This window comes from Phalacrocorax aristotelis, chromosome 3 (assembly GCF_949628215.1).
Source record: "Phalacrocorax aristotelis chromosome 3, bGulAri2.1, whole genome shotgun sequence".
Lineage (NCBI taxonomy): Eukaryota > Metazoa > Chordata > Aves > Suliformes > Phalacrocoracidae > Phalacrocorax > Phalacrocorax aristotelis.
In genome coordinates, this window is record NC_134278.1 from 129,350,299 (window position 1) to 129,376,826 (window position 26,528).

At 40.4% G+C, this 26,528-nt stretch overlaps 1 protein-coding gene across 33 annotated transcripts in view; it reads right to left on the reverse strand.

Annotated features, from left to right (window-relative positions):
- The window catches only part of AFDN (afadin, adherens junction formation factor), a 137,060-nt gene that overhangs the window by 50,569 nt on the left and 59,963 nt on the right, over positions 1 to 26,528 (reverse strand). For 22 of the 33 annotated variants that reach the window (XR_012659977.1, XR_012659976.1, XR_012659975.1 and 19 more), the window contains 11 exons: positions 26,137 to 26,399; positions 24,520 to 24,589; positions 22,261 to 22,379; positions 14,861 to 14,922; positions 13,757 to 13,962; positions 10,490 to 10,510; positions 9,601 to 9,746; positions 7,243 to 7,337; positions 4,144 to 4,409; positions 3,488 to 3,631; positions 811 to 1,009 (listed from right to left, as the gene is read on the reverse strand). Coding sequence is in view for 29 of the 33 variants with exons in the window: in XM_075089611.1 (XP_074945712.1) it covers positions 811 to 1,009; positions 3,488 to 3,631; positions 4,144 to 4,409; positions 7,243 to 7,337; positions 9,601 to 9,746; positions 10,490 to 10,510; positions 13,757 to 13,962; positions 14,861 to 14,922; positions 22,261 to 22,379; positions 24,520 to 24,589; positions 26,137 to 26,399 (1,591 nt within the window). In the remaining 4 variants the exon portion in view is untranslated. The remainder of the gene's footprint in view (positions 1 to 810; positions 1,010 to 3,487; positions 3,632 to 4,143; positions 4,410 to 7,242; positions 7,338 to 9,600; positions 9,747 to 10,489; positions 10,511 to 13,756; positions 13,963 to 14,860; positions 14,923 to 22,260; positions 22,380 to 24,519; positions 24,590 to 26,136; positions 26,400 to 26,528) is intronic. The other 11 variants (XM_075089603.1, XM_075089602.1, XM_075089599.1 and 8 more) reach the window with 1 other exon arrangement.

The window sequence follows — 26,528 nt, forward strand, 5'->3', positions numbered from 1 at the left end:
CTGGAACCAACAACCGCAAACTTCCCCGTAGGATAGAGTAAAGCCTGCTTTGTTCATAACCTCCTTTGCTGTCCTACCCACCACATACCCGTGGAAGTTTTTAAACAGCTGCTTTTTAAGCAGTGAGAAATAATGTAACAAAAAAGCTTCTACTAAAATTGAGTAGCGCAAGATAAGGATCACAACTTGTTCATTCACCATAAATGCTCTAAGAGACCCCCTGCTTTACTTTCTCAAGTTTAGGTCACTTTTGTCCAACCACAAGAGCTCTCTCTCATCATCTGAAATTTTGTTGGACTACAAATGCCCAAACCATACATTCTTATGTTGATGAATGTTGAAAGAACTATTTTAAGCTCATGGGGGTTTTTTTTACATTATATGGAAGCAGATGATAAGCAAAAAAAAAGGTAACTTAATCATTTAACTCACATTAGCTTTAAAAGCAAGTTGACTGAAATTGTTCAAGTATTACAAAATTTACATTTACGTAAATTTTTGCTGCTCTAACAGAAAATCCAAAAAAGCTCTGGAGCAAAGGGAAAACAAAGTTTCAGTAGGCACTAGTAACTCAGCGCTGCTTATTTAGAACCTTGAAAGTGAATGAGAGGGACAAGAAGAAAGGGTAAGGATTAAAAAGATCTTGCATAGTTGTTATGGGTTGCAAAAGGAAACACTTGAAAAACACACTGTAAAAAGACTGGAACATACATAAAGAGAAAGTGGTTTACATTTAACAAACATATATTTTGCATTCTGTGTTCACTACCCCAAAAAAGAGCACCCTTGTAAAACAACAGAAGAACTAACCTCTCTGACACAGCGGATCTAAAAATTCTTGTAAACCACTTGGAACATTTCTGACAACGTCGCAGGAATAGCCATCTTCTGGTAAAAGAAAAGGTAGTTGTAAGTCGGGATCCTCTTCCAGCTGGACTTCTCGGCCGTCGCTGCGAGCAAGCTCATCAGCCGTGTTTTCTGCAACAGTTACTACATTCTCTATCAATTCCTAGACAGAAGGCAGAGAACCATTGTTACTATAAAGGGATAATTTCCATTAAGGAAAAAAAACTACCATGAAGAAAATACTATGACTGCACGAAAAAGGCATTTGGAAAATAAGTTATCAGATAAGAAACTTCTTTAGCTCTGCTACGTACAGTCAGTACACTGCCCATAGATTATGTACTTAGAGAATGTAACAGAAGCATTTATTTTTACTTCAGTATTTTCAGAACTTGTGGTGCATGTTTTCACTTCATATGAGAGCTGTATTTAAAACTACATAGCATAGAACGTGCATGTGCAGAGGTGGAATTACAGGCAGCTTTAAAATTTTTCGACACTTTGTTGAATGTATATATACTTCTGTAAGACTAAATGCACAGAAAGGAAACCGACAACTTGTAAAGACAGGATTTTCGGCTCCATCAGGACACATATACCCACAGAGGACCAATGGCATTACAATTCCATACTCTGCAAGTTTTATAGAACTGATTTAATTCTGCATTTCCTGAGAGCCCAGTAAGATGCGAAGGATCCCTGAAGGAGCAGGATTACTCAAAGTGCGGCAGGGAACTTTTAAGTTTTATATTTGGTGCACAAATGTTCTGCTTAATATCACAAAAAGCTCTGTGAAGCCAGTGTACTTTTCCCAACGTAGCTGCTGTGGTTGCACGTAGCACACGGCAGTCTTGCTTCTACATTTTAGAGAGGTCTGTAAGATTTCAGTAGGGTATCTGTTACTAGATTATATGAACTGAGGAAAATTAATTCTGAAGTTAAAAGTCAAATTCCTAAATACTTTGCAAAAAGTAAAGGTCCAAGCAGCACTTTGTGCTTCTACATTCTTCTATTTATCCCAAATTAGTCAGAAGGGTGCACAACGAAAAGGCTCGTCCCTCTCTCTCCCCCCTCAAACAGTTCCTCCATTTGTCTGTTACCTTATATGCCTCGGGCTGGTGTAAGTTTTAGCACAAAAGTATTCTCTGGTTAAGTGAAATAAGAAGTTACAGGCAACTTTTTAAAAAGATATAAGTAGTAATTCTCTGAGCACTCAGCCTCTTCCAAGTTGCATGCTCTGCCTTAGCAACGAAGAAACAACCCATCCCTGCGTTTGAATGAGCAGGCAGCATCAATACTTAAAAGTATCTTTACCTCTAGTTAACCAGCATCCCTTCTGGAAGAGAACTCACCCCAGAGGTGTGAGAATTACTACAATTAATTTATCTGAAGCTGCTACAAGTATTACACATAGATTCCTTTACTACAAGTATTTGCTTCATGGAAGCTTCAGGTGTGATTTCCCATCTCTTTCTACAGCTTCTACTTGGCTCCCCAAACCATCTTAATAGTTTGGTCTTAATCTCACCCCAGTTACACTAATGGGCAATTCAGAATCTGTAAGCCTGATACAACTAATTTATTACTGGAGCACAGTTGAAACAAAACCATTTAAGTGTTCTCATCTGAATGCTCAATTTCAGCAAATTCCCAGGGATAAGTCAGAGAAATCCAGCCAATATGTAAGAATATATTCAAGCGACAAGTCCCCGTTAACACCTTTAGACTCATTGGATACATCTGTTTATTAAATCAAAGGTACTAACACGAAGTTATTAAAAATAGACTTTCTAGATGGTGCATTCACTTATATAAATATTAGATTATCTTCTCCTTTTAAGATTTTTGAGATCAGTCAACTATGCTGTAATCAGGGTTTACCTTAAGAATTTTCCTCCACATACGATTACAGTTCTGCAAGGAACACAAAACCTATTTTGGCTTTTGCCAAAAAGATGTTTCCCATGGATAAAACTTGGAATAGTCAGTCATGTCTTAAATATCAAGATAAAAAGTGCTTCTGAAAACAACATATATATATCTATATATAGAGATAAAGAGATATATCTATCTGTCTGTACCTACATACATGTTCTATGTGTCGATCTGTCCATTTAAGGACAATCTGCCTGCTGCTTATACAAAGGGACCCAAGATTCATGGATTTTTACATCCCACATGTAACAAAAAAGCTTAGTGTTCCTGCTTCTTCCATTTGATTTCTACAGTCAGCATTTCAATCTGTTCCCTGTGGCTGGCTATACATGGAACTAGCTTTTGGGATTGCTCTGTGCACCTCTCCTCTACTGCCTTACTGGATTTCATCCACAAACGGGGTCGGGTGCAGCGACACCTCTCTAAGTATGCTCAACATGCAGCGTTACCTTACATCCCAACTCAGTGTAAGAGAGATTTGGTACTATCCTGCTCGGGTTGCAGTGAAGTACAGCCAAAGTTGGTGGCCAGAAGCGGGTTGATGCCACCAATACTTACTGCATGGAAAGCAGATCCCCCACTCTGACTCTCCTCACAACTCCAAACCGATCACAATACGGTAGCTATTTTTCAGCCGAAGTTTTTACTTTAAGTCTATATTTCTCATGTGTGTTAAACAGCACAGTAAGTAATAGAAGAGACTCACTGTTGGGATGAGTGGTTCATCAGGAGCACAGTGATAATTCTGCAGCAAAGCTTGTAGCTGCAAAGAATTCAGCTTAAAGCAAGTACTGTTAATATTTGGAACATCTGCATTTGAGTATTTGTCCATGGTAAGCAATGTGGTTGCCTAGAAGAGAAAAAAAAAAATGCCATAGGAGACAAATCCAAACCAGAATGAAACCTTAAGCCTTCTTTCTGAGTTTTATTTAGACAAGAGATAGGAAAAGACAAGGCAAGAAGCCAGACTTGTTATGGAAGCAACAAAAATATCCAGGAAATAACCACTAAATATATCTCCTGTACCTACAAGATGAATTAATATTAAACCTATCGTAAATGAGGCATATCAGTTTTTCAGCTGCTCTTCTTGTCTCTGTTCAGCATAGTTATAGCTCAGTCATATAAACAGAAATTGAACGGCATATCAGCTAAAATCACTAATTATTAATTTCACTTGCAGCTTAACGATTAATGATGCTGAAAACATATTTTGTGCCTTTGCATGCTACTCCGATGTTCCAGGATTGACTCGCACAGACTGTACTTGTCCACAGGCTCTTCTCTAGGAACACAGAAAATATAAGCGTTCTCTTTGAATATACAATTACGTAAGAAGTGCTGATCAGTTCACCCACTCACCTGCACTATTCTGCTCAGGTGGCAGTCAGCAGCCAATTCTAAACCCTGTTTTTCTGCCCAGGCTTCGATATGGCCCAACTGTTGACGAACAATAGCTCCCCAATAATGTGAACATAACCCTGAATCTGGGGCCGTAACTAATCTGTTGAAAAGCCACATGTTGATAAAATGAAACAGCTGGGAGAAGAGCTGTATAGTCAGGGCAGCGTTCACTCTACATCGTCTCAAGAGGGACATAGCTCCAGTCAATGTGTGCAGCACATCATCTATAAAACAAAAAGTCACAGTCACATACTGCAATGTACAACTGATTTAGGCCATAAATAACAATACACCTAACCTGCGTTGGTGAAAGCTAGGTGGAACCTACGTGTTCTTAAGTTAAACAGACTTTCAGAAATAAATTTACTGCTTCATGGTTTTCAAGGTGGAGCAACATTAAACTGATAGCTGCAATATGTTTTTTATCTCCTGAAATGAAAATAAATTCTTTTAGGTAAATATTTAGTACACAAGTACATAAATGGTTATATCTGACACTTAAATCATGTCCTCACTTGAGTAAACTCATGTTTCTGTTATTTAATAACAAGTTAAAACCTTGATATTCTACCGTTTCCGATGCATACTGCAATTATTCCATAGCTCCTTGCAGTTAAATACCAAACTATATTCAAGAGCTCCCGTAGAAACTATTTGCATTGCATGATGTTGTTGAACTGCAGAATGCACCTTGTGTTTACACATTACACACGGTAGGACGCAATGATCTCCAGAGGTCCCTTCCAACCCCCACCATTTTGCGCTTCTGTGATTTTTTAAAAAATATTATTTAAATTTCCTTTTGCCCATTAGTTCACTGCAAAATTACGTAAGAAGCAACAGGGTCCTCCTGTTAGCTCCACCAAGAGCGAACACCCTCATGTGCCTCCTGGTGGAATAGATTAATATAAGTAAAACATTCATCTCCCGGCCTTCTTTTACTGCAATACTTTTATCTGAAATCTCTACTGAACAGACCGCCAAATTAATTGCTTTGGCATTGAAACACAGGATTGCGACTGAGAAAGGTTATCTGTATAAGACAGAAATCTATAAAGCAACTCAAATGTAACTGAAATAATGATCATCATCTGCCTTTATTCCAATGTCAGTTTGCTGCTTTTTCAGGGTTCGTGTCCCAGAAGTTCTCTCTCTCACAGTACAGGGCACTAAAACCAAAACAGGACACCTTTATATTCTTCCTTCAGTGTTCAACGAAGGAAGAGAACAACTGCAGCAAGCTTAAAACCCAGAAGACCAAAAAGTATATATGAATTTTGTATAAATACTCTCTGTAGTTGAACAGAATAACTGTACTTAATAGCTCTGCAGATCATCTTTACTTCAATTATTCAGAACATCGCTATCTTCTTAACTCTTCCTAACCTTCTATCCCTGGTTAATCCCTTCAAACTTAAATATTTTTTACATTTTCCATCTCCTTCTTTAGCCATCAGGCTACATAATGTGGGAGGCTCTCACACTTCCCCCATGAAAAGCTCAACTGGGGTCCTCCCTCAGGGGCCTGTGCGTGAACGTGTTCAGCATGGAAAACGAGGTGTTAGAAGTCTGAGCGCAGTCACTGAGCTGGGATTACAGCCATAGCAGGACAGCACACATGACCAGAACGCTCTCATGGACAGGAACCGCCCAGGAGGGCTCACATTGCTGTGAAACACTCTCATAATTAAAGTATCATGGCAGGGATTCTTGGCAGGAATCTACAAGGCAAGTCAGCTTAACTAACCTTAGGCCCTGGGAGGCACTTTGTCAGGTTCTCCCATAGAATCCTTATAGCGAAACTGCCAAAGACAAGCCAATGATAATGTAGGTAGAGAATTGGCTGGACCACTGGACTTGGTGGATTTGTGCATACAAAGTCCAGCTGGCCGTCCGCTATTGGTGGCCTCCCTCACGGAGCTGCGCTGGGACTGGTACTGTTTCATGACTTTAATAATGACCTGGGCGACTGGGTGGAACGCATTCTCAGCAAACTCACAGATGATACCAAGCTGGGTGAAATACTGATACGCAGAACGGAAAAAGTACTTTTCAGAAGGGCCTCAGCAGGCTGGAAAACGGGCTGACAGGGACTTCATAAAGTTCAAAGGCAGCTGCAAAGTCCTGCATCTGGGAAGGAATAATTCTATGCAACAGTGGAAGCTGGGTGCCATCTGGATATAAGGCAGCCCTGCTAAAAATGATGCAGAGAGCCTGGTGAACAGCAAGCTGAATGTGATTAAGCAGTATGTGCTTGTCTGAAAGGTAGCCAGTCGTAAACTAAGCTGTTAAGTAAGCAGCAGTGACGCTAGCAAAAGGCAGGGAAGCAATCCCTCCTATGCATTCAGCATTTATGAGACTGCATCTGGAGAAGAGCATCCAGTTTTAGACTCTCCAGCTCAAGGAAAACACAGATTTAATGGAGCAAATTCAGCAGAAAGTCACCAAGATGATTAGGCAGCTGAAAGGAACGACATAAAAGAGGGACAGAGAAGTGGATTTGGTTCATCCTGGGGAAAGAGAAGGCTAAAGGCACAGCTTTTTGCTGCCTTCATCTACCTAAAGCGAGGGTTTGGAACAAGATCATTCTCAAAGGGCACAGTAATAGCACAGAACAACAGACAAACCAACACAGAAATTGCAACATGGGAAATTCCAATTATATACAGCAAAAGCATTTTCACCATGAGGGTGGTCAAACGTTGGAACAGGTTACTTGGAGATGTTGTGGCATCTCCATCCCTCAGTGGAGATTCAAAACTCAACTGGGCAATACTCTGAACCACTTGATCCAGTTGAACCTGCCTTGAGCAAAACACTGGATCAGATGTCAACCAGAGGTTCCCCTCCAAACTAAATTATTCCATGTTTTTTGTAAACCTAATACAGATCACCTGAATGTCACTACTTTCCTTTGTCATCCATACGAAATTGATCTAAACAATTCTCAGTGGTTTGGGCAACTTGTAAATGTCACATCACCGTTCAGAAAAATTCTGTTTATTGCTAATTAATTGTACGGTTTAGAAGACACAAGAGATGATCAAGCAGTCTAACCTATTTTAGGCCTCTGAGGATTATTTTCCTCTGGATCATCAAGGAAGGCTGGCATGTAGTTATTAAGCTCTGTTTGTAGACAGTGAACCAGGTACCTGGAAGGGAGGGAGAAAACAAAGGCATTTTAAAATCCTGATGTGTTCATTCTGAATGCTTGTAGAGAAAAGAGATCTATCAAACGACAAGACTCCTGAAATCACAGTGTTATGTATGTGACTTAGGGAACCCAATAACAGTTTTTGAAAGGCCAGAGACCCGTTCTCCCACACCTTTCCTAGAAATGTTGGAAAAAGAATTAAGCGGCTCCGTGTGCTCCCTGACAACCTCAATGCAATCCCGCTGCACACTTGTAAGAGCAAGTCATATGCTGCACAAAGAGATGCTGTCAGGACAAACCTGAGTTCTGTACAACTGCAAAAACTATTTTTTTTCCAAACAGAAATACACTTTTCTCTGTTTAAAATCCACCATGAGTAGCATTAAAAAGAAAAAAATCCTATTCTGAGCCAACACACAAGATCCTGAAATGGCCCCAGTGTTCTGTGTAAACATTTTATTCTTATATTTCTCTTACCTTTAACTGCAGTGAAATAAAAAGCCTGGTTTAGTATTCTTTCTCTTCTAATAATTAATTCTTTAACACTGTTTTTGATAATTCATTTACACATTTTCTGTTAAGAACTGAAACTAAAAGGGAATCAAGTTTAATCACATCCATAAAGGAAAACCCTTCATGGCTTTCTGCAACTCCCCTTTCTGTTTCAACGGTAACCTTTGTAATGAAACACCCTCAAATTGCTAGAAAACGGAAGCCGTTGCAATTTCAACCAGTTCTGGTGTATGCCAGTTGCTACCATCAAATAACATTTTCACAGCAGATTTCTTTCTTTTGATGCTTCTGTTGTGCTTTTTAATTTGCCTTGTAAACATAGATGCCACAGTTCTATTCTCCAAAAGTTTAATACATCCATTCAAAATCTCCCATGTTACAGCGTACTTAGGGGAGAATTCAGAAAAACCCTTTTACATCCAGCCTGCTCATCACGTACAGGGAAAAATACAGTGCCATTCCTTCCTGGCCACAGAAGTATTCTGACTTCAATGACTATCTAGCAAACTGAAGTAGCAAAGGGTTGTTTCAAGACACCAATCCAAAACACTGCTCTGTGGCCAAAAGGCATAACCTCATTAACAGTAATTTAGAGGTGCTATAAAAAAAAAAAAAAAAGAGAGAGAGAAGGCTCTCAAAATAGCTACTTGCTATACCCTGTTTTCCCTGTGGGAGTATACACGAAGTGGCTTGGTGCTTCTCTGACACCTTTCCAACATTCAGAAAGCAATGAAAAGGTTTCACATACCGCATTCACATATGACATATTGATCTTTAGCGCAATACAGGCCCCCTGAAAGCTAAGCAGTTAAACCATGGTCTCCCTACCCTGGCACGGTATAGAAAGAGTATTATGTTCTGTGCTATTACAGAAGCATGAAGAGACTACATTTAAAACAGGTATCCTACAAGTCGGGGAAGGCTGGGCATAAGTCACCCAAGGTACACTGAGAGTTCTCTAGATGTTAGTTTCAGCAACACAAATTTGCCGAGGAAAACTTGTTCAATACTGACCTAGGGAAGGAAAAAATAATCTAAATCTGTACAAAAATTACACCTTTCCTGTTGATTAGCACTGTGCTCAGCCAATGTTATCTTTATTCCAGGATCCTTTCCTGGGAGAACTTCCCTTCCCATTGGATACTTCATTCAATTTCTCTTTTAATCAGTATTGTAGTTGCCTGAGCTGACCACCATAGGCTGAATTTACCCCAATCCGTAACCTGTCTTTACATTTTCACGAAAAAACGACGCAAAAAAACCCACTGTGCAAATTTCTATTTATGTGAATTATGAAAGCAGTAGATATGAATATAATTAGAAGCCCTTAAAGAGCGCAAGGTTCATTACTTTAGAGACCCAAAACTATTTAAGCCTATGCATTTATATATTAACAGCAAAAATAACCTTTCCTCGCATCTCCATAAAAACCCTTAAATTAAAAGAAAGCTATCAACACAAACTAAATTTAAACAACATTCCCCTAAAATTTTCATTGGCAACCTCAACTATGACAAGAACAGCGAACAGATGAAACTCCTTGCTTGGCCCGGGGATCCATATGTACAAAACAAAGTATACGTCTAAAGAAGTAAGTCTAGCCTCTCTTAAATATCTGAGAGGGGAACTTAAACAATAAACAAAAGACATTATTGCTACACCTAAAATTTGGCAAAAAATGTGAAGTTATTCTAAAAACCACAGAAACACAGGATACGTTAAGTGAAGCAGACGCTTGATAGCCTTACTTGAATGCCATTTGAACCAAGTGTGCCAAAACATCTTGGGCATCCACGGTAATTCGGCTAAGATCTCGGTCTTGCTTTATGAAATTCAGTAATTCAGATGCATTTGCCATCCAAAAGGCAAGCGCCCCAGCAATATTCTTCTGTTTCTGTAAGTAGAAAGAAACAAGAAATAATACCGGGCAATAGCTTTCTGAAAAAGCACAGCAGCTTAAAAAGGCTCCAAAAGATAGACCAGTACCTTTTCCCATTTCACCAAACATATCTCAGATACCAGATATTTGCAAAATGTTTATAGGTAATATTGCCATTGCTGTAACTGGTAAGTTCAATTTTAACACGTTCACTGAACATATGAAATTCTGTTAAATTGCCAATAGCCATATCAATAAAGCCACGGCGTAAGCATCTAGTTGCGCAGCGCTAAGAGCTTAGCGGAATGCAGTATCTGGTAATCTGTGCACTTTTAAGCGCGTATTCACTACTGCCCACTGCCACCCTGATACTGCGCTCACTGGCTTTGATACCAGGTGATTCAGTATCAAGTACTGATCTATCTCACCATCTCCCGACCACAAATGCCAGGCCAGGCAACCTCAGATGAAATCCAAAGAATAGGAACCACAAACAACAAAAAAAAGAAAATAAAGGGAAGAAAAAAGAACTTCGGTCATTTCATATCCACATTGAAGTGCGTTAAGCAGAAATTATGGAATGCCGTAAAAGTTGCAAAGTCAAAAAAGGATTTTAGTACTGCATGTTCCAGTTGCTGAATGAGTGTTATGAACCGTTCAAGTCCAGCTGTTTGAGTACTGTATTTTGATATGGAAGCAGCATGAGAAACTGAGCTAAGCCAACGTAGCTAGGATCAGTTCCCAGCAATATATCCTACCTGATCAACCTGGTCTACCTCCTGGAGAAAAACAGACGAAGGAAATCAAACAGAATAGAAGAAAGAAACTTGTGAACAATCATGATAGCTTTAGAAATCAAACACTAAATATGAAGCTACAACACTTACGTTCACAGTTATACAGAGATGCATTAATCAGTAGCTACGATGCAACTGAGCCCCTTTCGAAAAATGAATTATTTTAATAGGACTAGTAGCACAACAGCCACGAACTGAAGTGCCCACGTCATGGTTAGTTCAAGGAATGCCCTGTACTAGTTGACATCCCAGACTAGTTGGTTATTCCACGCTCAGTGCACCACAGAAACTCCAAAGTAACAGGTCCAGGCAGCTATTTGCCCACACTGCTGCAATGAAGACAATGTACAAACACACACAACGGGGGACAGATAATCCCCACCAGAAAAATAATAATAATAAAAAAATAATAATAATAAAAAAAACCGAAAACCATAGAACACCTAGGACAGGTTTAATACATGGCTTTTCAATCAAAGAACAAAAAGACTTTTAAATAACAAAAGAGAGCCAGATGAAATACCACACTAAGCTGCTTAAACGCTGGTACATAAAAGTTACGCAGTTAAGCAAACAAAAAAAACCCCACCAGATACATTGGTCTGAATATTTAAAACTGAATTCTTCTTGGCTTTCTACTCAGACCACTCTCCTCCACCTGAAACACAGTGAACTTAGATGCAAAAATTTGAGGTGTCATTTGCTGTTACTGTTATAATTTTCGTTAGAGCTCAAAAGACCAAATTGCCACTGCTTTTTTGTTTCTTCCCCCTTTCCAGGCAAGGCACTCTGAAACTGGCCAAAGATGTGTTGGCACAGAATGGAAGTAGATGCTCCCTCTACAAAAAATGTTAAGATTTGCAGAGGATCAGAAATGCCATGGAATGATTTGAAGAAAAAAAAAAAAAGTCAGGATACAAAAAAATGGCTTTTTTAATATGAATTAAGTTTCTATTCCTGGATTTTTATTGAAAGCACTGATCCTTCTCATAGATCTCTCCAATTTTATCCCTATCTCATATGAAGTCTTCTATAATACTGGCATACACTAATGCAAAGCTACAGACACAATTTGTTAGCAAGTACTTCTTGAGCATCTTCAGAAAGCTATCAAGTCTCCTTACCATCTAGGCAGGCAAAATTAAGATCTAAATTTATTTTACTCCCACAGTACAGCACAAGAGTTTGTGCACCTCCCCTCTACTTCTGTTTTGGGCGCCTCTCTCCCCTTGCCTCCCATCCGCCTTCTCCATCTTTCACACCCTCAGACCCCTTTCCAGTGCGTGCACGCTTTACGGTCGAGACATACAAAAAGCTGTTGTGGTACAGTGACCGATTACACAGTAGTTTAACTGTGACAGCCATCAATGTAACTGCTCGTTCTATGGTTTAGATGAAGTAATTTGACTTAGCTTAGCTAGTACTGTTTACACCCCACTAAGACTGGTCCAAGCTAATGACGTTTTCCTGGCCAAGCTTTAGAATCAATGCATTTCTTTGTCTCCATCCCATTAAGCTTCAAATTCACCAAAGTTCTACCCTTCCATCACATCTGTAATTCTCCCCCTTTCCTCCAGCTTCTTCAGTGCGACATTTAGAAGAACTTCCTCCCAGTTTTCAACCTCCGAGTCTCTTCAGTTTATTTCTTGCAACCAGGTAACATCTTTCGCAAACCACAAAGGTAGCTTCCTCTTTCTTGATGTCTTCCTTAAATTTTACGTTGGAGATTAGACTGCAACTACAGAGTTGCAAGGCTGCAGTGTAGGCAAGGCCTTTCACAAAGGACGGTCCAGACAAACACGTGGTTTTAACAGTTCTGCAATACTATTAGCAGGATTAAAGAAAATACACTTGCTTGCAACAACCACAAGGCTGGACTCGATTCGGGGAGCCCTTCTCAGTGCTGTAAATTCATGTTTTCACAGAATAAGCTATTTTCTAGCTTTGCTTTTTTTGAGCCCACCTCTCTAGCATCTTCTAGCAGCTACATGGTTATCCGTTTTAGTTCAACACAAAGAATGCAGAACTTTACCTTTGCTTTCCCACTGTACCCATCCCTGTCACCCGTGTCCTTTTGGGGTCACTGTTACTAGTTTACACCGGTTACATAAACCGTGTGACTGACTTCGATTCACCCTGTAACTTCCAGATTATATTTGAAGCCTATCCTTTCATTGTGTACTTTCCATTCTCCCAACTAAACTGCTTATTTTCAGACTCCCTGCATTTCATGTTCTCCACTACTGCCACCGTCTCCTCTCTGACTTTAACAAACGCACTCTTCCGCAGCCAGATTTTTTTTTTTATAGCAGAACCTGAATATTTAACTTCTGATCCCATTTCAATTTTATCAAATACCCATTTACCACGGCATCAAGACTCAAAGCAATGTAATAGTTCACTTCAGACTCAAACCACCTTTCAGTCTCTCATCAGCTTCAGAATGTACATGAAAGTCTAGTCTCTGTTTTCTGACTGTGAAGTGTCTTCAAGGCTGGCATTTCCTCCCATTCTTTCTCGTGGAAGGTGGGAGCCTGTTGTAACTGTTTCCAGAGCTGCCTAATTCTAACATTCTCCCTACTGAAAACTCCACCAGATCTTCCCAAAACCTGAAAAAAAGCTGAACAGTTTTGGTTTGCTGTGACTTCCATGCCACTCTCTTTTTCACTTTCCTCTTCTCCCTTAATCAACCTGTAGTATAACACTTGCACCGCGATTTCTCTAAAGCAGGACTGATGCGTTTGTTATGCTCGTACAGTGCCATCGCAGCAGGGTCCTTGCTCTATACGGGCTGCTATGGCAGTACTATTTGCAAACGTATGTGTTTTAATAAATACAGAAACATATTTCAACTTTTCCTCTGAGAAAACCCTGCAGACAAACACGATATTCTTTAAGCAGCACATCCAACTTGTTTTACAAGAGTTTGCAGCCCGAAATCCTTGCAAAGACCTTACCTTCTAGAGAACAGAAGAGTAACTTATCGTCAGAGCGCGTATCTTCAGAGCAACAGCCCCTCCCCGACCTCCCGCATGGCTCACGAGAGTTTCTTACCACTCACATTGTTCATTGGTACAAAAAAGCAAACCTTCATATGGGCAATCAATGCAGGTATTAGTCTGACCCTTACCAACAGTTGGTTAACACTAAGCAAAAGCCTAAGGAGGTTATTAGATAATCTAAGAGATGCACCAAATTCCCTTGACATGTTTTTGCAGAGAAACTCACCTGTATAACTCCTTCCATCATGTTCACCATCTTGTTGACTATTGCAATGACTTTGTGAGTACGCTCAGTAGGAGTGATGTCAGGTCTGTACTGGCTTGACAATACATACCGACATGTCATATACAGAACATACGTAGGTGACAGCTTAAAATGAACTGTCGAGCTATTTGTGTAATTTATAATGGCAGATAAGAAGGCATCTTCAGCTGCAGAGAAAGAGGGGGAAAAAAAAAAGTCACAAAGCCAAAGACAGAAAGAAAATGAAATAAAACAATTTCATAACTTGGGGCACTGAGGATTTCTTTTCGGAGGATGGGGCGGGGAGAGGGGAGCAACTTACAGGAATTTGAACTCTAAATCGTTTATTATATACTACAGTTACTTAGGCACAACAACAACACAGTACTATATAAAGCTAGAAAATCTGATCACCAGGAAACATTTCTGTACTATCTCTTTTCTCTTTGCTGAAAATTTGCATCTTCAAGGGAACAGGAAAATGCAAGTTTTCTCTTGTCCGTTCAACTCCTACAAAGCTCCCTTATCATAGGGAATTTTATACTAATAAAAGTCTGTCTTTGCTTGCTCACAAATCTACTTAGTTTCACATATTTGAAGTCTGGACAATCTCTGGCATGATATTTTTCTTCCGATCTGAGACCTTAAAAACCTGAGGATCAAGATAACAAAACATTAAATTTCTAAATGAAAATTTAAACCTAATCGTATTTTATATAAAATGGATTTTGACCAAGATGCAATCTGTTATCCAAGGCATGGAGAACCATATAGAACAGAATGAATTCAGAGTACTGTTGAGGGGGTAGGATTAACAATTTTTCACAGTTAAATTTGAATATCTGAAAATAAAGAGTTGAAATGCAATTAGAAATAGATACGCATGAACCTGCCTCAACACCCAAAGGGTCTGTTCACCCTCCCCGGCAAAATAAGTGGTATTCCTGGATTAGCTATCATCTGTTTAGTCATTATTCTTTTCAACGTTTGCTTAAACTACCCTTAAGTTTTCAAGCTGACTAAAATAATACACCATAGACAAAAACCTGTCCATAGGTTAGAGTTACTGCTTCACAATTTACTCACAGCTTTCCCTGAATTCAATACTGGCAGGTAGTATCAGTTCTGGTCCATGGGTGTCCTGAGGTCTAAAGAAAGAAGGCAAAAATTGAAACAAACAGTCCACACGGGTGGTATTAATTCCACTGTAAAATTACAGATTTTTCCAAATACACTGGTTCCAAATGCTGACACAACAGCCTTCCCCAAAATGATCCTTTTTTTTTTTACCTTTCCTCTAGAGTCATTCAAGCTATGTATTTGCCCACAACACAACAGGTCAAAATACAGTTTGAACTGTGGAGTCTGTGATACTAAGGAACACCCTCTTCTACACTGGGCGGCAGACTGATCGGCAGACGGCAAACTGATCCTTCGACAGGATTCAGATAACAAATTATTCACGGACACGCGAAAGCAAGTCAATGAAGCTTCACCTGAAACATGAGCTCAGCTACGAAAAATGTACCTTGCTATCTTTAATGCCCTCAAAACCGTTGAGAACCTGGTCAACTTAGTTGTCCTTTCTTCCAGTAAGGTGGGAAAGGAGGTAAAATCTAGTCCCTACACTCACCCGGCGATTGCTATGCTATGGTGAGAAACAGCAGCCATTCCATGAGCCTATGGCCTCACTTACACTGACCGCCGCACTCTAGTATCAGTGCCTACCAGAGAACTCACGGAGGAGAAAAATGAAAAGAGAACTGATTTTTCTGTTGTGTACAAAAGGTTAAGCACATATTTCATTCCTCCCTTAAGCAAATGCATTAACTGAGCGGTTCTCTGTAGCTGGGCACCTACTTTTAGGAAATACGTAAAAGCGTAACATCTTCTGCATGCAATAGCCATTTTTAACCACACGTAACACAACAGGTAGCTTTCTACTTTCCCCAGCAACTCTGATAAAGGAATGTAGTACGATTTTATAAGCCTCGTCCTCCTGAGAACTTTTAGTTACGCTACAAAGTGGAGATAAGACCCTGAAGGCCTTTACCCAGCTATCTCCTGTAGTAAAAATCCACAGGATAACTTTGAAGGCTGATGTCAAAAGATCTAAAATTAAATTTTAGCGCATTCAATCAAAAAGCTATGGGCGCCTTTGGGTTTCAGTGGAGTAGTTTTGTTTTTTAAACTTGCAAAAACTGACCTGCAGCGAAGCCAGTTATGTCGTCTAGATAAAGCTTTATTATAAAAAAAGCTCAGCAAAAAAATGTTCTGGGGAGCTAAAAGTAAGGAACAGCGGGGAACAGGTACACAGATTTCTGCCATTTCAAATACACCAGCATGCTCTCTTTACGAGGATCACTCAGCTGGTGTGTACGTTGTAGCATTTCCTCTGTTTTTATTGCTATAAATTTAAGACGAACCAATTTCTCACTACCTCCACGCTGCCAGAAGTGTATTGGCTTCACTGAGAACTTAATTACTTCTGCAGGAGAATAATCCTCACAGAGCATTACTAAAATAGAACGATAGCGGTAACTCCGGAGAAATTTTTCATCTGTCAGTATAGGAATGGTAATAAGACAAAGAAGTGTTTCAGCAAACCGGCTAGTACACCAGCGACAGGTTTCAGCTGATGATTTATTTCCTTTTCCTCAGAACAAAAAGACAGTGACCCCTTTTAGCACAATGGAAGGAAGAGGATTCTCAGCCTCCCCTCCAGCGGGAGGGAAAGTGTCACAAGGGATGAGAACTGATACAGATTAGTGCAAGATTGCTTACAGAATTTTGGAAATGGGCTTTAAGAGAGAAAGTAAACTAATATTTTCCTACTTCATATTAGTTTTACCTGTGAATTAGTTCTCTAGGAACAGATGCAGCAAGTCAATTATTTTAGCTGACTTAGTATGAGTTTCCTTCAACCAATGTACCGTTTCTGCCTTCCCTAACCACGCACAAAAGAAATACTCTCTAATTAAGCTTTGCAAATTGGAAAATTAAGTTAAAATAACTCTCTGTGCTTCTGCTATGATAGCAGCAAGGCCACCTGCTTTGTTACTGGATACGTTCTAAGCGTATATAGTCTTTGTGCTATCGCTTTTATAGAAAAATCCTCTCTGCGGTGACAAAATTCTCTGAGCTAAACCAGTCTGAAACTCAACTTAGAGTATGTCTAGCAAAGCCATAAAATATTGATTAGGGGTTGCCTCCTCTCTAAGTATAGTGTCAGGTAATATTACACTTTAAAACTGCATTAAAACCAGTAATACATTCTCCAGGTATTTCTGTATTCTCCTAGAAGAATTGTCTAGGATAAGCCACAGGAAAAAAACCACCATCTCTCTCCTCTGTCCTCACGTGGTTGTTTTAGCCAGGGTACCAGCTACGGACAACTTCTGTAAGGCACGTTAAAATTAGGAACCAGGTAAATGCCTGCATCCATTAACACCACTCATATATCACTACTCTCATTCCAACCAAACACATTTTTAAGAACTCCTGAAGGGTATCCAAGGGAAAAAACCTTTTTCCTTTTTTTTTTTTTAATTATATGCTTGCTCATGCTAACTGAAGTCAGTTACCTAACAAGGATGTATAACCATAACCCTTAACTGAACAGTCATCATCTCTTATTTCACAGAATTGCATTTCAAACAGAAAAACCATACCCAATAAGTAAATTGGGAGTTACGCTCTCAGATTTCAGTTATTTTGTTTATAGGGACTAGAGATGAAAAAAAATAAGGCAGCCAAGTTCTAATCTTTGGCCTTTCACCCATTCAGTGAGTGTTCAGAAGAAAGTCTTATTTGCCTTATTATTCACCTCTGACCAGCAGTGATGAACACACACAAAACACAGACACGGACACCGAGCGCAGAGGTGGCCCAGTGGCACAGTAACGACCTGGAATGGCACGGTGAAGATTTTTTGGTTTTTCAGACTAGCACAGCAACTACTTTACTCCACAATTACCATCCTTACACTCCACAAAATGAGACCAGAGTATCCCAGAGGAAGCCTGGCTAAAGAGTCACAAAAACACATCCACAACAGGGAATAATTCAGTTTACTTGCGCAACTCCGCCTGCATTTCCTAATTCAAGAGCCTGACTTTGCTAACGTGTTAATCTCAATACAGTGAATATACTGAGAAAGAGCGTGTGATAGAAATGCTGTATTTAGATAAATAACTCCGTGTAATTACACAACACCTACTATACACACACAGCATAGACACAGAAATAAAATAGCAATGTTAACATTGGTGAGAAAAAAGGATCTTTGCAGTTGTAGCTATCACAAGTCTAAGTGTAATTTGGATGCCTCTCTAAAAATGTTCTCTGCACACAGGTACCAAGGTGAAACAAACTGTGGATAGTAACAAGACGACTAGTATGCACATAGGCTTCAGAAGGAATTTTAAAAAGTTTTTTAAAAAAGAAAATAAAGCCAAGATGTAGCTCACAAATGGCTCTATTTTTGAAATATAGAACTATAGCTCAAAATAATCCTCTTTATAAGAAGTGCTCTTGCTGAAAGGCAGAAATATGGAAATTCAATGATCTCCATACACATAAAAAAGCACAGTTGGAACTCAAGAAATATTAACAGTAAAAGCCTCGCGAACTTCTGACAGGCTATAAAAAGTTCATACAGCAGTTTTGTTGATCTTTTATGAGGGAGGAAAGTTACAGTTAACACACTAGTAATTCAACAAGGAGTCATCAAATCTTCAGCAACCTTAATAAAAAGTTCCAAAAAAGACACTCAAGATGCCCAGACACTCTATCGTAGCACCGAGTTGTGTCCTACTCTAACTTCACTGAAAGCATTTAAAAGATGTCCCTGCTACAAACCACTAGAACATCAGGAATTCAGCTCAGCAGGTGGGAGCAGTTTTCTGCCCCAAAAAACAATCGCACAGAATCCTGAGTTGAAATGGACCTCTAGAGATCTTGTGCTCCAACCTTCTGTTGAAAGCAGGGATTTATCCAGGGTTACCCAGAGCCTTGTCAAGCAGAATCTTGACAACTTCCAGTGAGGGAGATTCCACCAGCTCTCTGAGCAACATATCCCAGTGTTCGCTTGGTCCCACAGTGAAGGTTCCTCCCCTCTGCTCCCTACGGCCAGACAATTTTCCCTGAAGCAACCTCTGCTCATTGCCTCTTTGCCTGTCAACCAGCATCCTTATGACGACAGCTCCTCCATCCTCTCTGTAACTACCCTTTTCGGTATTGGAAGATTGTGATTAGATCCACCCTGAACCACATTCTCTCTAGACTGAAAAAACCCCAATCAACCTTTCTTCATACATCAAGTTCTTTAATTCCCTAATCGTCTTGGTGGAGATGTCCCTTCAGAGGACTGCTGCCAGTTTTTCAAACTCTCTCTCAAACTGAGGGCACCAAAACTGGATGGAGTATTGCAGGTGTGGCCTAAAAAGAGCCAGATAAAGAGAGATAATCACATCCCTTGATCTGCTGACTGTGTTCTTGCTGATGCAGCCCAGGACATAGCTTGCCTTCACTCCTGCAAGGATACACTGCTGACTCAAGTTTAGCTTGCTGTACACCAGGACCCTAGGCTCTTTTCAGCAGAGCTAGCATCCAAACAGTCAGGCTTCAGCCTACATCTCTCTTGGCATTTTCTGTCTCATGACCAAGACTTCACATTCACTTTTGCAAGTTCATGCTATTCTTGTTGCATAGGTCTCTCTGAACAGCGATTTGGGGGTGCGGGCTGACAGCTGGCTGAACATGAGCCGTCAGTGTGCCCAGGTGGCCAAGGAGGCCACCAGCCCCCGGGCTTGTGTCAGCACTGGTGTGGCCAGCAGGAGCCGGGCAGGGATGGGGCCCCTGTGCTCGGCCCTGGGGAGGCCCCACCTCGAATGCTGGGCTCAGGTTTGGGCCCCTCGGGACAAGGAGGGCCTGGAGGGGCTGGAGCGTGTCCAGAGAAGGGCAGCGGGGCTGGGGCAGGGTCTGGAGCACAAGTGTGCTGGGGGGCGGCTGGGGGAGCTGGGGGGGTTTAGCCTGGAGAAGAGGGGGCTGAGGGGAGCCCTTCTCGCTCTCTGCAGCTGCCTGAGAGGGGCTGGAGTGAGGGGGGGTTGGTCTCTTCTCCCTAGTAACAAGCAATAGGATGAGAGGAAACAGCCTCAAGCTGTGCCAGGGTAAGTTTAGGTTGGATATTAGGAAAAACTTCTTCACCAAAAGGGTTGTCAAACATTGGCACAGGCTGCCCAGGGAGCTGGTGGAGTCTCCATCCCTGGAGGTATTTAAAAGAAGGGTAGACGTGGTGCTTGAGGATATGGTTTAGTGGTGGACTTGGCAGTGATAGGTTAGCGGTTGGACTCGATGTTGGAAAAGACCCTTAAGATCCTTAACCATTCTATGATTCTTCATTGCAGCTTATGTGCTGTTACCCACAAACTCAGTTACAATGCATTTAATCCTGTCACCCAGACTGTTTATACAGTTACTGAGTAGTATCAGATCCAATATTGACCTTGAGAAACTCAACTCACAACCAGCTGTCAAGTTCAGCTTTGAGCCATTAACCATCACCCTTTCAGCCTGGCAGTTCAGCAATTTTTCCACCCATTTCGTAGTCCACTGATCCAGACCGTATCTTGACAAGGATGTTCTGGTGGATTGCAACAATGCCTTGCTAGAATCAGGTAGATCGTATATAATGCCCAGAGCACTCTCCTCATTAACTATGCAAGTTGTTTCATCACGTCAGGCTGGTCAAGCATGACTTATCCTTAGTAAATCCATGCTGCCTTTTCTTAGCCACTATCGTGTCCTCTGTGTGCCTTAAACTACCTTCTACAAGGACGTGTTCTACAATTTTTCCAGGCCTGAATCAATGCTGACTGCTCTGTATTTTCTGGATCTTCCACTTTGTGTTTTCTGTAGATGGGTGTAATATTCGCCCTTTCCCAGTCATTCAGCACCTCTAATCTCCACGACCTTTCAAAGATGAGAGAGTGGCTTTGCAACGATGTCCGCCAACTCCCAGCATCTTTGAATGCATCCATTCAGGTCTTCTCTGTTTATGATGAAAAATAAAGACAATTTTTTAAACAATGCTAATAATGAAAGACATTGTCTAACAAGGAGTCCTCCTGGATGGGCAAAAACTGAATTTGAAAGAGGTATTATGAATACATAGAGATTGAATAGCAAAAAAATGGCATACGATTTGAAGTCGGTGTTTTCAGCTATAGCTTTGGAAACAAACTGAATATGTAGGATATGGAAAAAGTGTCACTGTGTACCTGAAAAAAGGACCTATGAGCAAAATGGGAAAGCATTTGTCTACCTAATAACAGCCACTGTATCGTAAAAGCAAAAGTCAAGAAGGAAGTGTTATAAATATTTATGAACTATGTAACCATACAAGACAAGCATTCAGAGGTAGCTAAAATTCCTGCTTACAAGACCTGCCAACACCACGACTGTAGAAATAAGAATGACCCGGTTATTTCCCTCTCCAGAGTAAATCACATCACCTTGCCACTGAGAAAATAAAAATTTCGAATATCACACTTTTGTTAAAGGCATTTCATATAACATGCCTAGCCACAAATCAACAGTGGTGTGACAAGACTATCAGCTTGGCTTTACAAAAAATGAGCTACAAATAACAAAATGTTGCAGCAAAGAATTTTTCATTCTATTTTTTATTATCTGTATTCTTCAATATTTTTTTGTTTTGGATTGGTTTCTTGTGTCAGCAATAGCATGGCCAGCAGGAGCCGGGCAGGGATGGGGCCCCTGTGCTCGGCCCTGGGGAGGCCCCACCTCGAATGCTGGGCTCAGGTTTGGGCCCCTCGGGACAAGGAGGGCCTGGAGGGGCTGGAGCGTGTCCAGAGACGGGCAGCGGGGCTGGGGCAGGGTCTGGAGCACAAGTGTGCTGGGGAGCGGCTGAGGGGGATGGGGGGGTTTAGCCTGGAGAAGGGGGGGCTGAGGGGAGCCCTTCTCGCTCTCTGCAGCTGCCTGAGAGGGGCTGGAGTGGGGGGGGGTTGGTCTCTGCTCCCAAGTAATGAGCAATGGGACAAGAGGGAACGGCCTCAAGCTGCATCAGGGGAGGTTTAGGTTGGATATTAGGGAAAACGTCTTTACTGCCAGAGTGGTCAGGCCCTGGCACAGGCTGCCCAGAGAGGTGGGGGAGTCACCATCCCTGGAGGTATTTAAAAGACGTGTCGACATGGCACTTCAGGGCATGGTTTAGGAGACCTGGGGCTGTTGGGTGATGGTTGGACTTGATGATCCTGGAGGTCTCTTCCAGCCTTAATGATACTATGATTTTCTGGAGTTTTTTCCTTTGGCTGTTAATCCTGGGTTTCATCTGGAGTGAGATCTCAAATGACATCTTATTTTCCATAGGGTAGTTTAAAATGTTTTAACACACTGCTTGATCTACCAGAAAAATTTATCCAGTTTCTTCCACTATGAGAAGTAATGGGTTACACAGTTCCTACCTGCTTTCCTGTCTGCGGTAATCTTGCTGCTGTTCTATCCTAATCATTGGCTTCACCATTCCTCGTTCGGCTGTGCTGGATGCTGACGATGTCCTGTCACCGTCAAGCCTGCTGGTGCTCTAATTCAAAACAGTGGGACAGGTGCTTAGCATGCAAACATTGCATCAGCCAGTGTTTGTGCTTGGCATTATTGAGGTGACATGTCAGTTTGAGGGTTAAGAGAGATGGGAAATTGGAAGAGAAGAATACAGCACAGAAGCCAGCAGTCAGCAGGTGTTTTCACCACAACAAAGCACCGAAGAGCACACTTGCAATTCAGAAGACGACAGCCAGCTAGGAGGAGCTGTTTGTTAATGCATTGCACGAACATATAATGAAAATTTCAAACATCTTTTTTTAAAAGTTGCGTAGTTATCAAAGTAACACTGAAAACTTTAGCTAAGAGACAAAGCCAAACATAACAGATTTGAAACTGGCTGTGCTCCCACACCCTGTTCCTGCAATAGCTCCAAGTGCTTACATTATTGATCCGTACCATAATTTATCCTGTTCTTAAGGAAATTCTGATCTGCTAGACAGTTTTCCAAGACAAGAAGCGGCAATTCAGAGTATGCAATTTTTTTAGGGACAATTTTCTTCATTTTCTTGCAGTGTCACAACCTCCTTAATAGAAGCTTTTAATTTATTATTTCCAATTACATCAAACCCTGTCAGGAAGGGGAAAAACAGCTACTTTACGCAGCAAAATATGTATCAATTATTTTTGCAGTATAAACAGTTGCAAACAAAACATGGCTGAAATACGAGGTGCTTCCACATTTCCTAAGAAATTTCTAGGACTAAATAATTTGCTTTGATGCAAGAAAACCTACAAAAAAGCGCATCTCAAAGCAAGAGTTTGAACAAAACAGTTGTTTTTTAAGTACTGACATGCCAATCCACGAAGCACTTGTCATCCCCAGGTCTCACAGAGCTTTCAGGAAAGCTATGGCTACCCCTTTTACAACTAGAAAAGCAAACTCTTAAGAGCAACTGTTAGAAAACAAGTGATTCCCCAGGGATTTAGCAAGATCTCATGCACATTCTCAAACAGTACAACTCAAAAAGAACCCCCAAAATTTCCCAAGGTTCCCTATGTCCACTAAAAGTCTTTTTCTAATGGGTCTGAAAAGAATATGAGGTATGCTATATTAAAATGTCAGAAACTCCAATTCTCATCAATTTTGAGGCATTTTAATAGTTTATGAAGTTTCTTCTTTTTTTCTTCCCCTTCCAAAATGTGAATAAATAAACTCCTATCAGAGGTAAAGAATGCATCCAAGATAAAAGAAAGCATTGTCACAAATAAAGCGAAGAAGAAAGGAGAAGAGCTGAATGAGAATCTGTGCCAAGAAAAGAAAAATGTAAGACTAACAAATATCAAAAGCTATCAGAGCATTAGCGATACCTACGCTGGCACACCAGTATCACTGAATTTCTTTACAAGTATTTCAATTTGATAATAGTAGTAATAAAACATAAAAGGAAATGCATTTCTGGGAGGACTACGATGTTTCATGCTGCTGAAATAATTCATTCTCTCATTTCACCCAAGGCGTGTCATCATGGTACCAAGAAAGGTATTAACCATTGGGTCACTTTGTTTGCTCTCGGAAAATGCAACCATGGAACAAAATTTATTAATAGAAAGACAGTGCAGAAAGAAAGCAAGAAAAGATTATCGCCTCATAAAATGTTTATAACTATGACTGCAAAGACAGTTTGCTTAGTCACTGTACATACAGGAGCTCTACTGAAGTCAAAAGGCACATCCATTAAATTTTAAAAGCCTCATTGAATTAAAATTGAACACCCTTTCACGTTTTATATAAAACATTTACCCTAGGGCAGATGACAATGGTCACACACTGCCTCCATGAGATAACGATGTATCATTTCTGATATGAGTCTCTACCTGCACATAATCTGCCCTCAGTAGGTCAGTTTGGGGGGAAACTATTCCAGGCTTGAGGAATTTCCCTTTCTTAAAAAAAAGAAAGTTACTATTCTTGGCACAGAATGCCTGCCAAATGCCTATCTAACTTGGACAGAACAGTTGGGGGGGGAATAATGCACACGATACCCAAGCCCACCCACGACAGCAAATGGCTGGAGACAGAGGCGAACTGCCCGCACTTCACCGAACAGTGCTGACATCATAACTTTGACCTAACTTACAAGTTTTCATTATTTATTGCTAGTTTAGTCATAATATAATACCTTGCTTGCTGGTAATACTGTTCCACTGTGAACATCTCCCTCCAGATCAAATGTGGTTTCCTGAACAGCTCTAAAAGCAAGATAACATTTCAAGTACTTTTTAGAAATTATATTGTTAAACATTTAGAGCAGCTAAAATCAGTAAAATAAAATTCAGGAGGTGTACCATGAACCCAGTTAATATTCACTTTTTAAAACACTGTATCAATTCTTTCTATAAAAACACTACAAATATTTATACAGATAATTGACTTTGGAAAACAGATTTAGTTACATTTTTCCCCAGGCAAGTAAGAAAATATAAATACATGTAAACATAAATAACAAATACTAAACCACATAACAATATGTTCAAGGTATTGTATTCACTGTAGTACGCTTGCTATAATTTTTTTGCTCAGCTCTTCAGTACTAAATGTACAACAATCTTGATAATATAAATCATTCATAAATCATAGTACTGCATTTTATTATCTGCTTATTCTAGAGGTTGGGGTTTTTTTAAGTGTTTGTTCAAGCTGCAGTCGCCCTTTGGCAGAGATTTTGCTGTTCAGGTAAGGCTCTGCAGTGGTACAGTGCTTTGCAGCTGACTGTAAACCTGTGAGAGGGCTTGTTTATTGATCTGCAGGCTAGATGCAGAACGAACTGATTTAAGCAGAAACGTTACATGACAGCTAAATGGCTGGCGGCCCTCCTGCAGACATGTCCTACAACGAGCACCCAGTGTACTTCCACATTAAAATAAAGCGGAGAGAAAATAACAACAGTTAAAGTATACACCTACATTAATTAGCCAGAAGAGCCTCCTTCCCTAAGTATCTTTCTCACATTCATCTCCAGGCCAATTTATTTCTTTCCTAAACCACAGTATACTACAACAGCCTCATCTGAGCCCAGAGGGGATGGAAGACACAATGTTATATTTTCCATGCTATAGCGTCTGATTTTAAGGTTGTTTCTCCTGAATATTTCTATAGCCACTGAAGAGAATACCTGAGCCTCTACAAGTCATTGCATCTATAATCAGTATTTTTGTTATGCACCTATCAAAAATATGAATATAAAGAGAAACAAACAGGGTGAACTTCTGGACTGTCAGTCCTTGCAACCCAGCAACTAGAAGAGAAGTAATAACTCTGTACAAAGCGGTTGCAATACTGAGATGTTTAGTGCCCTATCTTGAGAGCTTCATTCTGTGATTACCCTACTGAATTTCCAAATCCTTCTAGTGGAATTTTAAAAGTTACTGAGAAGAAAAAAAACCCCAAAAACACAAACACAAAACAAAACCTAGGCTTTCTGAAAATATTCAGCGAACTCTTTACTCTTCCTGGAGATCAGACGAACTTTGAAATACAGTAAAATAAGGCATTCCACTTTTTAACACAGAAACAAGCATCAGAAAAACTTGTCCGAATACTTCATAATGAAAAAGACACTTGCTAATCCTAAAAAAATCACAAGGTGGAGCTCAAGTATTATCCATTTAACACTTAGAAGCAGCTGCTCAGAACTCATTTAAAGTCATACTCTAATCATAGGCCATTTATGATGCTCTTTATTTTTTTCGAAGGCTCCCCCGTTCACCTCGGTTGGAAGCAAATAAGTTTTACTCACCCAGTTTTGTGTCTTGGACCTTTGACCATAAGACTTGCATCAATAGGTCTTTTAGGAATAATATGGTCCTGAGTGGGATCCACAAACTTGAACACATGAGATGATCCAAACTGAACCTTCATTCCACTTTGCAGCATAGTGGTTTCTGAAATACGCTGACCTTCCACGTAGGTTTCGGCATCAATGCTTCGCGGGGTTACAGTAACAACTCCATCCATATTAGTGAGGTCGCAATGATGAGGCTGAATTCCTGGACCAAATAACTGGAAATAGAATTAATTACCATGGAATCAACTAAAATACACAGCAGCAGAAATTAGAACAAAAAGATTGAGCTGCAGCTCACCCTATTTACAGACTAGTAACTTAACTTTGATTTCTTATGAATTTAA